The sequence below is a fragment of the Homarus americanus genome, unplaced genomic scaffold (genome assembly GCF_018991925.1).
Source record: "Homarus americanus isolate GMGI-L3 unplaced genomic scaffold, GMGI_Hamer_2.0 scaffold4658, whole genome shotgun sequence".
In the NCBI taxonomy this organism is placed as follows: domain Eukaryota; kingdom Metazoa; phylum Arthropoda; class Malacostraca; order Decapoda; family Nephropidae; genus Homarus; species Homarus americanus.
The window spans coordinates 271,023-286,351 of NW_024717782.1; the positions used below are offsets into that span (position 1 = coordinate 271,023).

The 15,329-nt window shown below is 38.8% G+C and overlaps 1 protein-coding gene across 1 annotated transcript; it reads right to left on the reverse strand.

Annotated features, from left to right (window-relative positions):
• Positions 1–13,288: 13,288 nt before the first annotated feature.
• Positions 13,289–14,080, reverse strand: LOC121859017 (proline-rich extensin-like protein EPR1). The gene has a single exon (XM_042355680.1). It carries the CDS (start codon positions 14,078–14,080, stop codon positions 13,289–13,291), a length of 792 nt encoding a protein of 263 aa, XP_042211614.1.
• Positions 14,081–15,329: the final 1,249 nt, after the last annotated feature.

Here is a 15,329-nt window from a genome sequence, read left to right on the forward strand (position 1 = left end):
TATTATTATAATTATTATCATGATGACGATTATCATCATCATCATCATCGTTATTACATATTTTAGGTAAAAATAGTAATGTATAAATAACTAAATGAATCGAAAATCCAAAACTGTGTGTGTGTAATATCATGTGGAGGCAATACAGAAGTAAATGTGATTCTCACAATCATTCTTCGATACACTACCACCACCACCACCTCCGTCACAACTATCACCATCACCACTGTCACAACTACCACTACCACCGTCACAACTACCACCACCACCGTCACAACTACCACCACCACCGTTACAACTACCACCACCACCGTCACAACTACCACCACCACCACCTCCGTCACAACTACCACCCACCACCTCCGTCACAACTATCACCATCACCACCGTCACAACTACCACTAACACCGTCACAACTACCACCACCACTGTCACAACTACCACCACCACGTTACAACTACCACCACCACTTCACAACTACCACCACCACTGTCACAACTACCACCACCACCACCTCGTCATAACTCACTACCATCACCACCTTGTCACAATCACCACTACCACCGTCACAACTACCACCACCACCGTCACAACTACCACCACCACCGTCACAACTACCACCACCACCGTCACAACTACCACCACCACCACCACCGTCACAACTACCACCCACCACCTCCGTCACAACTATCACCATCACTACCGTCACAATACCACTACCACCGTCACAACTACCACCACCACCATCACAACTACCACCACCACCGTTACAACTACTCACCACCACCACTGTCACAACTACCACCACCACCACCTCCGTCACAACTACCACCGCCGCAACTGTCACAACTACCACCACCACCGTTACAACTACCACCACCACCGTCACAACTACCACCACCACCACCACAGTCACACCACCACCACTGTCAACTACCACCACTGTCACAACTACCACCACTACCGTCACAACTACCACCACCACTGTCACAACTACCACCACCACCGTCACAACTACCACCACCACCACCACCATCACAAATACCAACACCATCACCTTCACAACCACCATCACCACCGTCACAACTACCACCACCACCGTCACAACTACCACCACCACTGTCACAACTACCACCACCACCGTCACAACCACCACCACCACCGTCACAACTACTCACCCCACCACCACCGTCACAACTACCACCACCACCACCAACCACCACAACCACATCCACCACCGTCACAACTACCACCACCACCGTCACAACTACCACCAACCACCACAACTAGAACCACCATCTTCACAACTACCACCACCACCACAACTACCACAACCACCACAACTACCACCACCACCACAACAACTACAACCACCACCACAACTAACTACAACCACCACAACTACCACAACCACTACAACTACTACCACCACCACCACCACCACCACCACTACCACCACCACCGTCAAAACTACCACACCACCAACCACCACAACTACAACCACCACCACAACTCACCACAACCACCACAACTACCACCACCACACACAACCACAACCACCACCGTCACAACTACCACCACCAACCACCCCAACCACTACTCACCACCACCACAACTACCACCACCACCACAACTACAACCACCACCACCACAACTACAACCACCACCACCACCACCACCACCACAACCACAACCACCGCCGTCACAACTACCACCACCAACCACCCCAACTACCACTACTACTACTACTACCATACTCACCCACAACTACCACCACCACCACCTCACCAATACTACAACCACCACCACAACTACTACAACCACCACCACCACCACCACCACCACCACCACCACCACACTCAATTCCTCAAAGACTCCCACACTATAATTTTCTTGTACAGCGGGCATCACCACCAACCTGACTCACTCACCCACCCACCCACCCACACACCACCCACCCCCACCCACCCACCCACCCACCCACCCACCCACCCACCCAACCACACACACACACACACACACACACACACACACCCATCCACACACACACATGACACACACACACACACACACACCACACACACACACACACACCCATCCACCACACGCTGACTAAGTCCCTCGGAGTTCCTGCACACGAGCCTCAGTGTTTCACAACATTCATACTCCCAAGCCTCACCCATGCCTCCCACCTGGTCTTCCCTCCCTAAATGCCACACAACGTAAACACCTAGAAAAGTGCAAGAGGGCATGCAAGATTATTCTCTTCCCTTCCTACTCCACATCAAGAAGCGCTCAACACACTGACCCTTTCTGACTCTCACTGACCATCACCACGGCCTCATCTGCAAATTTGTGTAGTTAGGCTTCCACCATCCTCGACACCGGCTCCTACTACCACCTGAGATTCTAGTCCGAGAATTGCTGTTCGACACCACAACCGCATCCAGCCCATACGCACGAACTGATCGCTATAAGAACAGCCCAGTCCAAACTTCATTGTAAAATTATCAATAACTTGTAATAATCAGTGTATTCACTCTCAGTAAACATTACTCCTTTGCACTGTCAATATGTTGAAATGAACTAGTTTGAGCTTTTCCCATCTAGTTATTATATGTCTTATTTGTGTCACTTATGTTAGCTTGTATATTATTTGTAATTCGTAACCCATTCTCAAATATGTAACTGTATATTTTCAGCCTTCTGGCTACAAGCTCTTTCAATAAAACCTGTTAATTATTATTATTATTATTGCTACCACACACACACACACAGCACACACACACACCATTCGCCACCCACTCACACACACACACCACCCACACACCCCCACTCACACACACACACACTCACACACACACACCCACCCACTCACACACCCAACCATCCCACCCACTCACACACCCACTAAACCTCCCCCCCCACACACCCACCCACCCACACATCTTACAATTCCTAAAAGATTCTTACTACCAATATTTAGTATATAAGAAAAACCTCGTTATCTACCTGGCTCACCTGAGATACGAGAGGTGTGCTATGATTCTGTAAAAGGTCATTAGATCAGGTCTGGTCTCCTTTAAGGTGTCACAGCAGGTCCAAGGGGAGCCTTCGGAGTCCAGACAGAACACAGGTAAGGTTGACTGAACAAATTAATACCAGAATACATTATAACTGTACAGGTGTGGTGAGGGTATGGGAGAGGGTATAGGAGGGGAGAGTGAGTGAGGGGAGAGAGGAGGGATGGGATACAGAGATATAATATTTACCTGGCTGAGGGGAGGGAGGATGAGGGGGGTGACAATGAGGGGAGGGAGGAGGTCTCCACGGATGATAGGAGGCCCGGCTGGTCTCGTGAGGTAGGAGGCTGGGGAAGGTGGCTGCCGCTGGTCTACCCGGAGTGTAGAGGCCGGGGCTGGTCTCTGTGAGGTAGGGAGGCCAGTGCTGCCTCCTCAATCGATGGTTCAGGTAGACCACAATTGGGAAACACGTATCACAGTCTATCTTGACAGGTGGCTGTGAGGCGGGGTGGTGGGGGGTGGTGGGGTGGGGTGGAGGGGGTGGGGTGGTGGGGGAGGAGGTGGTTGTGGTGAGGTGGTGGAGAGATGTATACTCATTCTCCTTTCTCCTCTTCTCTCCCCAGTCTTCCTCCCTCCTTTCTCCCACTCTTTTTCCTCCCCAAATTCCAACTCTCCCTCCTTCATTTCATTCTTCTCCCTTCTCCTTATCTTCCTCCTTCATCTCCTCTCCCTCACCCAACAAGGCCGATAATGTACTGTACTGGTTTAGCCAGTAAGCGATCAGTGCAACAAGGGCGTATACCACCTGCAAACTTCGTCATGTCAGAGAGAGAGAGAGAGAGAGAGAGAGAGAGAGAGAGAGAGAGAGAGAGAGAGAGAGAGAGAGAGAGAGAGGTTCTTGATGGTTCATATAGTGCCACTTGACTCCTGACGGTGCCATTTTAATTCCCTGACGGTGCCACTTTTTGACTCTGACGGTGCCACTCTGACTCTTGACGGTGCCACTTGACCTGACGGTGCCACTTGACTCTGACGGTGCATTTGACCTGACGGTGCTACTTGACTTGACGTGCTACTTTTGACTCTGACGGTGCCACTTTGACCCCGACGGTGCCACTTGACCCCGACGTTACTCTTGACCCAGACGGTGCCACTTGACCTCTGACGGTTACTTGACTGACGGTGCTTGCAGACCCTGACGGGTGCTTTCACCCTGACGGTGCCATTTGGACCCTGACGGTGCCATTTCGGATTCCCTGACGGTGCCACTTGACCTCGACGGTGCCACTTTGACCTCGACGGTGCCACTTGACCCTGACGGTGCCATTTGACCCTGACGGTGCTTGACCTCTGGTTAAAGTTTCTTGACTCCTGACGGTGCCATTTGACCCTGACGGTGCCATTCTGACTCCTGATTTGAAAGGCTTCGACTCCTGACGTGCTAATTTTGACTCTGACGAAAGCTGCTTGACTCCTGGGTTTAAGCCACTTCTTGACCTTGGCGCTTTAACTTGACAGTTTACTTAACGTTGAGTTTGACACTTGAACCTGAATAAACGCTGAAACACAAACACTTCAAGACAAACACCTTAAGACAAACACCTTAAGACAAACACCTTAAGACAAACACCTTAAGACAAACCAAAAACACACCTTCAAGACAAAATACCTTAAGACAAACAATTTTTTAAGACAAACACCTTAAGACAACACCTTAAGACAAACATTACCTTAAGACAAAACACTTTAAGATAAATAATTTTAAGATAAATATTACTCAAGATAAATACTCTTAAGACAAATAATTTTAAGATAATTACCCAAGACAAATAATTTAAAGATGAATTAATGAAAGACAAACACTCTTAAGATAAAATAATTTTAATATTAAACACTTTAAGATAAACACTTTAAGATGTAAACATATTAAGATAATCACTCTTAAGACAAATAATAATTTGGTTATCAATCACCTTAAGACAAATATTAATTTTAAGATAAACACTCTTAAGACAAATACACTTTTTAAGACAAATAATTTTAAGACAAATATACCTAAGATAAACACTCTAAGACAACACTAAGACAAACATACTTAAGACAAACACCTTAAGATGTCAAACACCCAAGATAAATACACTCTTAAGACAAAATATCTAAGACAAACACACTTAAGACAAACACCTTAAGACAAACACTCTAAGACAAACACAATTTTAAGACAAACACTGAAGACAAACACTTTAAGACAAATATAATTATAAAAGACAAATACTTAAGACAAAATACACCTTAAGACAACATAATTTAAGATAAACACTCAAGATAAATAATTTTAAGACAAATATACGAAGGATAAAATACCTAAGATAAACACTTAAGACAAAATAATTTTAAGACAAATATATTTTAAGATAAATACTTTAAGATAAAACACTCAAGAAAATACACTCTAAGACAAACACATACTCTAAGATAAACACTCTTGGTTATTAAACACTCAGGAAACACACTTTACACAAACACTTTTAAGACAAACACTCTTAAGACAAACACCTTTAAGATAAACACCTTACATAAAATAATTTTAAGACAAACACTTAGGACAAATAATACCTGAGGACAACACACTAAGACAAAATACCTAAGAAATACACAATTTTAAGACAAACACTTTGAAGACAAACACCTTAAGACAAACATAATTCTTAGCATTAAACACACTTTAAGATAAATACACTCTTACATTAAACACAATTTTAAGATAAACACTTAAGATAAACATACTTAAGATAAACACTTACATTAAATATTACCTACATAAAATAATTTTAAGATACAAACATACTCTTAAGATAAATAATTTTAAGACAAAAATAATCTTTAAGACAAACACTCAAGACAAACACCTTAAGACAACACTCTTAAGACAAACACACTTAAGACAAACACCTTAAGACAAATACACACCTTAAGATCAACACCTTAAGACAAACACACCTTAAGACAAACACTTAAGACAAACACTCAAGCATTTAAACACTTTTAAGACAAACACACCTAAAGACAAAACACTTTAAGACAAATACACCTTAAGACAAACACTCAAGACAAACACACCTAAGACAAACACCTAAGACAAACACTTTAAGACAAACACCTTAAGACAAACAACTTAAGACAAATACTTAAGACAAAATACTCTAAGACAACACTTAAGACAAACATACCTAAGAGAAAATACTCTTGGTTATTAAATACTCTTAAGACAAATACACTTAAGACAAATACCTTAAGATAAATATTTTAAGACAAACACAATTTTAAGACAAATATTTTACATTTAAATATTCTCAAGATGTAAACACTTAAGAAAACACAATTTTAAACAAACACACTCTTAAGATGTAAATACATTTTAAGATAAATAATTTTAAGACAACACTTAAGACAAATACCTTAAGACAAATAATACTTAAGACAAACACCTTAAGACAAAACACCTTTAAGACAAACAATTAAGATAAAAAACACTCTGAAGACAAATAATTTTAAGAAAACACACCTAAGACAAACACACCTAAGACAAACACTCAAGACAAACACCTTGAAGATAAACATACCTTAAGACAAACACCAAGATAAACATACCTAAGACAAACACCTTAAGATAAACATACCTAAGATAAAATACCCAAGACAAATACCTAAGACAAACAATTTTAAGACAAACACCTTAAGACAAATAATTTAAGAGCTGCCAAAATACTCTGGTGATAAAACACTCTTAAGACAAACATACCTTAACATAAACACCTAAGAGTCAAAACACCTAAGACAAACACACTCTAAGACAAACACTCAAGACAAACAATTTAAGATAAACAATTTAAGACAAACACCTTTAAGATAAACACTCAAGACAAATAATTTTAAGATAAATAATTTTAAGACAAAAACACACCTTAAGACAAACACTTTGAAGACAAACACCTTAAGACACAAACACCTTGGAGACAAACACCTACACAAAACAATTTTAAGACAAATGACTTTTTAAGACAAACACCCAAGACAAACACCTTAAGACAAAACACTTAAGACAAACACCTTAAGACAAACACCTTAAGAAAACACACCTTAAGATAAACATAATTTTAAGACAAATAATACTCTTTAAGACAAACACAATTTTAAGATAAATACTCTTAAGATAAATACTCTAAGATAAATACTCTTAAGACAAATAACGAAGACAAAATACCTTAAGATAAAATAATTTAAGACAAAACACTCTAAGCATAAACATACCTAAGAATAATTTTAAGATAAACACTCTTAAGATAAAATATTACTCTAAGATAAACACTTTTAAGATAAACACTTAAGATAAATACCTTTAAGATAAAATACTTTAAGACAAATAATTTTAAGACAAACAATTTTAAGACAAACACCTAAGAAAACACACCTTAAGACAACACACTCTTAAGACAAACATCTTTAAGACAAACACCTTAAGACAAACACCTTTACACAAACAATCTTAAGACAAAACACACCTTAAGACAACACCTAAGACAAACAATTTGAAATATTGTAAACACTCTTAAGACAAACACCTTAAGACAAACACTCTTAAGATAAATACCTAAGAAAAACATACCTAAGACAAACACACCTTGGTTAATAAAATACACCTTTAAGACAAACACAATTTGAAGACAAAAACACCTTTAAGACAAAATACACTTAAGACAAACACACCTACATAAACATCAATTTTAGACAAAACACACTCTTAAGACAAACACTTAAGACAAACACACCTTAAGACAAACACCTTAAGACAAACACAATTTGGTTACAAACAATCTAAGACAAACACCTTAAGAAAACACACTTTTAAGACAAACAATACCTAAGTACGTAAACACTCTAAGACAAACACCTTTAAGAAACACACCTTAAGACAAACACCTTAAGACAAACACACTCTTAAGACAAATACTTTTAACACAAAACAATTTTAAGATAAACATTACCTTAGGATAAACACTAAGCACAATAATTTTAAGACAAACACAATTTTAAGATAAACACTTACATTAAACACACCTACATTAAACACTCTTAAGACAAAACATACCTAAGATGTAAAACACCTAAGAGCAATACACCTTAGAAGACAAACAACACTTCAAGACAAATACACTTAAGACAACACCTTAAGACAAACACCTGGTTATCAAGACTTAAGACAAACACCTTTAAGACAACACCTTAAATATTTAAACACCTTAAGACAAACACACTCTTAAGACAAACACCTAAGACAACACCTTAAGACAAACACTCTAAGACAAACACCTTAAGGACAACACTTTAAGACAAACACCTAAGACAAACACTTAAGACAACACACCTAAGACAAACAACACCTTAAGATAAATACTCTAAGACAAAATACTCTTAAGACAAACACTAAGATAAATATTACTCTTTTAAGACAAACATAATGAAGACAACATATTCTATACAACATTTAAGACAAAACATTTTAAGACAAATAATTTAAGACAAAATACTTTATATTAAACACATAATTTTAAGACAAATAATTTTACATAAACATACTCTTAAGATAAACACACACTTAAGATAAAATAATTTAAGACAAAATACTCTTAAGACAACACAATTTTAAGACAAACATACTTTTAAGATGTGTAACATAATTTTAAGACAAACACTTAAGATAAATACACCTTAAGACAAACACTCAAGATAAATATTACTTAAGATAAATATTACTCTAAGACAAAACATACCTAAGACAACACAATTTTAGACAAACACACCTAACATAAACACACTTTAGGGATAAATACACTTAAAACAAACACTCTTTAAGATAAACATTACTCTTAAGACAAACACCTTAAGATAAATACTTACATAAAATACTTAAGACAAATATACTTAAGATAAATATACTTGAGATAAATACACATAAGACAAACACGGAAAAGACAAATATTTAAGACAATATATTTCAAGAGATAAATACTTATATAAATATATTTAAAAGATAAATAATTTTAAGACAAAATATTACTCTTAAGATAAATACTTAAGAAAAACATACTCTTATAGGAAAATACACTTGTTATTAAACATTTTACATTAAATACTCTTTAAGACAAATATCAAGACAAATACTCTTAGGGACAAAATATAATTTTAGACAAATACACTTAAGACAAACACTAAGATAAACATACATTTAAGATAAATAATTTTAAGACAACACTTAAGACAAAATACATTTTTAAAAGACAAAAATACTTTAAGACAAAATATTACACTTTAAGACAAATACCTTAAGAGACAAACAATACCTTAAGACAAACACCTTAAGATAAACATTTAAGACAAAATATATTCTAATATTAAACATACACACTTGGAGACAAATATATCTTACATAAATACTCTTAAGACAACACCTTACATAAATGCCACTCTAAGACAAACACTTAAGATAAATACACTTTTAAGACAAACACTTAAGACAAATAATACCTGAAGACAAACACTCTTAAGATAAAATATCTAAGACAAATAATTTGGAAGACAAATACACACCTAAGACAAATACCTTACATAAAACACTTTAAGACAAACACTTGAAGACAAACATACACCTAAGACAAACACACTCTTAAGATAAATACTCTTACACAAACATACCCCACAAACACACTTAAGATAAATATAATTTTAAGATAAATACTTGAAGACAAAACACCTTAAGACAAACATCTAAGATAACACTTAAGATAAATAATTTTAAGATAAACATATCTTTAAGATACAAATAATTCTTAAGATAAATATTAATTTTACATAAATAATTTAAGATAAAATACTCTAAGAGTTAAAACACAATTTCGGGAAGACAAACACTCTTAAAAGACAAATAATTCTTGAAGACAAATACTCTTAAGATAAAATAATTTAAGATAAATAATTTTAAGATAAATACTCTTAAGATAACACTCCACATTAAAACAACACTTGTTAATAAACACAATTTTAAGATAAACACTTTAAGATAAACAATTTTAAGACAAACACCTTAAGACAAACACATCTAAGACAAACACTCTAAGATAAACACTTCAAGACAACACACTCTTAAGACAAACACACTTAAGACAAACACAATTTTGGTTAATAAACACTTTAAGACAAAACACTAAGACAAACACCTTAAGACAAACACCTTAAGACAAACACCTTAAGACAAACACACCCTAAGATAAATACTCTTAAGATAAATACATTTATATACAAATACTTTAAGATAAATACTTACATAAAATACACCAAGACAAATAATTTTAAGTTATATGCTAAATACTCTAAGACAAATAATTTTAAGATAAATACTTTAAGACAAATACTTAAGACAAATATTTTAAGATAAATACTCTTAGACAAAATACTACATTAAAATATTTTACATGTAAATATACTCTGAAGATAAATACATTTAAGATAACATTTAAGATAAAATACTTAAGACAAAATAATTTTAAGTTATTAAACATACTTAGGACAAACATACTTAAGATAAATACTTTAAGACAAATATACTCTTAAGATAAATAATTTTAAGACAAACAATTTTTAAGACAAACAATACCTAAGTTATTAAATACTTTAAGATAAACACCTTAAGACAAACACACACTTACATAAACACACTTCACATTAAATATACCTTAAGATAAAACAATCTTTAAGATAAATAATTTTAAGACAAAACACTCTTAAGATAAACACATTTTAAGACAACAATACTCTAAGATAAAACATTTTAAGACAAATACTTTAAGACAAACACAATTTTAAGACAAACACTCTTAAGACAAACATAATTTAAGATAAATACACTCTTAAGACAAAACACTTAAGACAAACACACTTAAGACAACAATTTTAAGACAAACACCTAAGACAAACACACACTCAAGACAAACACACCTTGGAGACAAACAGAAGTAATAATGAAGACAAACCTAAAGACAAACACTCTTAAGTATTGTAAACACACTCTTAAGACAAAACACTCTAAGACAAACACATTCTTGCCAAACACCTAAGACAAAACACACCTAAGACAAACACTCAAGACAAACACTCCAAGAAAACACAATTTTAAGAAAAACACACCTAAGACAAAACACCTTAAGATAAACACTCTTATGACAAATACCTTAAGACAAACACCTTAGACAAACATACTCTTACACCTTAAGACAAACTCCTTAAGACAAACACTCAAGACAAACTCCTTAAGACAAACACACCTTAAGACAAACACCTTAAGACAAACACTTTAAGACAAACACCTTAAGACAAACACACCTTAAGACAAACACCTCAACACAAAACAAAACGCATCAAAATAAACAAACATATCAAGACAAACAAACGCATCAAAATAAAACAAATACATCAGGACAAACACCTCAAGACAAACACACCTTAAGACAAACACCTTAAGACAAACACATACATCAAGACAAACACCTTAAGACAAACACATACATCAAGACAAACACATACATCAAGACAAACACCTCAAGACAAACACACTTAAGACAAACAAACACATTAAGATAAACAAAAACTCAAGAGAAACAACTTGAAGAAAAAACAAACACCTCAAGATAAAAACAAACACCTCAAGAGAAACACCTTAAGACAAACAAACACCAAGATAAACAAACACACCTTAAGACAAACACCTTAAGACAAAACACTTGAGAAAACACACCTTAAAACAATCACCTTAAGACAAACATCTTAAAACACCACTTAAGACAAACACTTAAGACAAACACTTAAGACAAACACCTTACACAAACACACCTTAGACAAACACACCTTAAAACAATCACCTTAAGACAAAACACCTAAGACAAACACACCTTAGACAAACACACCTAGACAAACACACCTTAAAACAAACACACCTTAAGACAAACACACCTTAAAACAATCACCTTAAGACAAACACCTTAAGACAAACACCTTAAGACAAACACACCTTAAGACAAACACACCTTAAGACAAACACACCTTAAAACAATCACCTTAAGACACAAACACCTTAAGACAAACACCTTAAAACAATCACCTTAAGACAAACACCTTAAGACAAACACACCTTAAGACAAACACCTTAAGACAAACACCTTAAGACAAACACCTTAAGACAAACACACCTTAAACAAACACACAATCTTAGGGACAAACACACACTAAGACAAACACCTTAAGACAAACACACCTTAAGACAAACACATCTTAGACAAACACACTTAAGACAAACACTAAGACAAACCCTTAAGACAAACACTTTAAGAAACTCCAAACAAACACACCTAAGACAAACACTTAAGACAAACACCTTAAGACAAACACCTTTTACAAGAGCCAAGACACCTCAACACAAACAAACGCATCAAAATAAAACAAACATATCAAGACAAACAAACGCATCAAATATACAATACATCAGGACAAACACCTCAAGACAAACACACTTAAGACAAACACCTAAGACAAACACATACATCAAGACAAACACCTTAAGACAAACACATACATCAAGACAAACACATACATCAGACAAACACCTCAAGACAAACACACCTTAAGACAAACAAACACATTAAGATAAACAAACACCTCAAGAGAAACACCTCAAGACAAACAAACACATCAAGATAAAAAACACCTAAGAGAAACACCTTAAGACAAACAAACACCTCAAGATAAAAAAACCTCAAGAGAAACACCTTAAGACAAACAAACACCTCAAGAAAAAAAACACATCAAGACAAACACCTTAAGACAAACAACACATCAAGATAAAACACCTCAAGAGAAAACACCCAAGACAAACAAACACCTCAAGATAAAAAACACATCAAGACAAACACCTCAAGACAAAATTCAGAATATTATTGTTTGAAGAAGACGTGTGGAAGAAAATTTATTGAGGTGGTTCGTTGACAACAGCTGAAATATGTCTCTTCTTTGATTTTCTCTGACTTTCTCTCTCTCTCTCTTGACTTTCCCTTGACCTCTCTCTCTCTCTCTGACTTTCTCTTTATCTCTCCATGTCTCTCGTATTTCATGGGGCAGAGGTCTCAAATTTTTCACCGGGTTGGGGTCTAATGCGGGGTCTAATGGGCGGGTCTGATGGGCGGGGTCTGATAGGGGGTCTGGAGCAAGGGGCTGATGGGGCTGGGTTCGATGGGCGGTGGTCGAAGGGCGGGGTCTGATGGTGGGGGTCTGATGGGGTCTGATGCGGGGTTCGATGGGGGCCTGATGGGGCGGGGGTCTGATGGGGCGGGGTCTGATGGGGCGGGGTCTGATGGGCGGGGTCTGATGGGGGGGCCCATGGGCGGGACTGATGGGCGGGGTTCGATGGGGCGGGGTCTGATGGGCGGGGATTCGATGGGGGGGTCTGATAGGGCGGGGTCCGATGGGGCGGCCCGATGGGGGCAGGGTCTGATAGGCGGGGTTCGATGGGGCGGGGTCCGATGGGGCGGGTTCGAGAGGGCGGGGGTTCGATGGGGGTTCACGGGCCGGGGGTCTGATGGGGGTCTGATGGGGCGGGTTCGATGCGGGGCCCATGGGGCGGGGTCCGATGGGCGGGGTCGGATGGGGCCTGATGGGTGGGGTTCGATGGGCGGGTTCGATGGGCGGGTTCGATGGGGGTTCGATGGGGGTTCGATGGGGGGTTCGATGGGGGTCTGATGGGGTTCGATGGGCGGGTTCGATGGGCGGGTTCGATGGCGGGTCTGATGGGGGTCTGATGGTAGTACTGGGGTCTCACACGGTCGATGGCGCCCACTATGTGTAATCGGCCAGGCTGAGAGACGAGACCGCACCGTGAGCAGACCGAGAGACCAGACCGAGAGACCAGACTGACTGAGAGACCAGACCAAGAGACCAGATTGAGACCAGACCATAGCGAGACCAAGACCAGACCGTGAGCAGACCGGAGAGACCAGACCGAGAGACCAGACGAGAGACCAGACTGACTGAGAGACCAGACCAAGAGATCAGATTGAGACCAGACCATAGCGAGAGACCAAGACCAGACCGTGAGCAGACCGAGAGAGCAGACCGAGAGACCACAGACCGAGAGACAGACCGTAGAGACCAGACCGAGAGACCAGACTGACTGAGAGAACCGAGACCGAGAGACCAGATTGAGACCAGACCATAAGGAGAGACCAAGACCAGACCGTGAGCAGACCGAGAGACCAGACCAGAGACCAGACTGAGACCAGACCGTGAGCAGACCGGAGAGAGACCAGACCGAGAGAGACCAGAGAGACCAGACCATAGCGAGAGACCAAGACCAGACCGTGAGCAGACCGAGAGACCAGACTGACTGAGAGACAGAACCAGAGGACCAGATTAGACCAGACCAGAGCGAGAGACCAAGACCAGACCAGAGCAGACCAAGAGACCAGACTAAGAGACCAGACCAAGAGACCAGATTGAGAGACCAGACCAGACCACGAGAGACCAGACTAAGAGACCGAGACCAGACTGAGAGAAGAGAAATGTGGAGGTGAAAAGAAGTCCACGGTGTGAGAAAGGGGAGATGGGAAGGAAAAGATGGGGAGAAGAATGAGAGGGGGTTGGTCTGAGGAGAGAGAAGGAGAAAGGGATGGAGTGATGACCCATGGGGAGGGGGCCATACAAAATCAGGGGGGGGGGTAGAGGAGGGGAGAGGAGGGGAGGGGGAGGGAAGGTCATAAAGAATAAAACCCCACGGCCATCGACCCCACTCGAAACGTCTCTGCCCTCCTTCCTCATCATCCTCCTCTCAACACCCCCTCCTTATCTCCCCCAATCACCTCTTCAAGAGACGGTGTCACCCTTCCTGAAGAAGAAGAAGAAGAAGAAGAAGAAGAAGAAGAAGAAGAAGAAGAAGAAGAAGAAGAAGAAGAAGAAGAAGAAGAAGAAGAAAAGGAAGAAGAAGAAAAGGAAGAAGAAGAAGAAGAAGAAGAAGAAGAACAAAAAGCAAGAAGAAGAAGAAGAAGAAGAAGAAGGAAAAGAAGAAGAAGAAGAAGAAGAAGAAGAAGAAGAAGAAAGAAGAAGAAGAAGAAGAAGAAGAAGAAGCAAAAGAAAAATAAATAAATAAAAAAGAATAAATAATAAATAAATAAATAGAAAAATAGAAGAAGAAGAAGAAGAAGAAGAAAT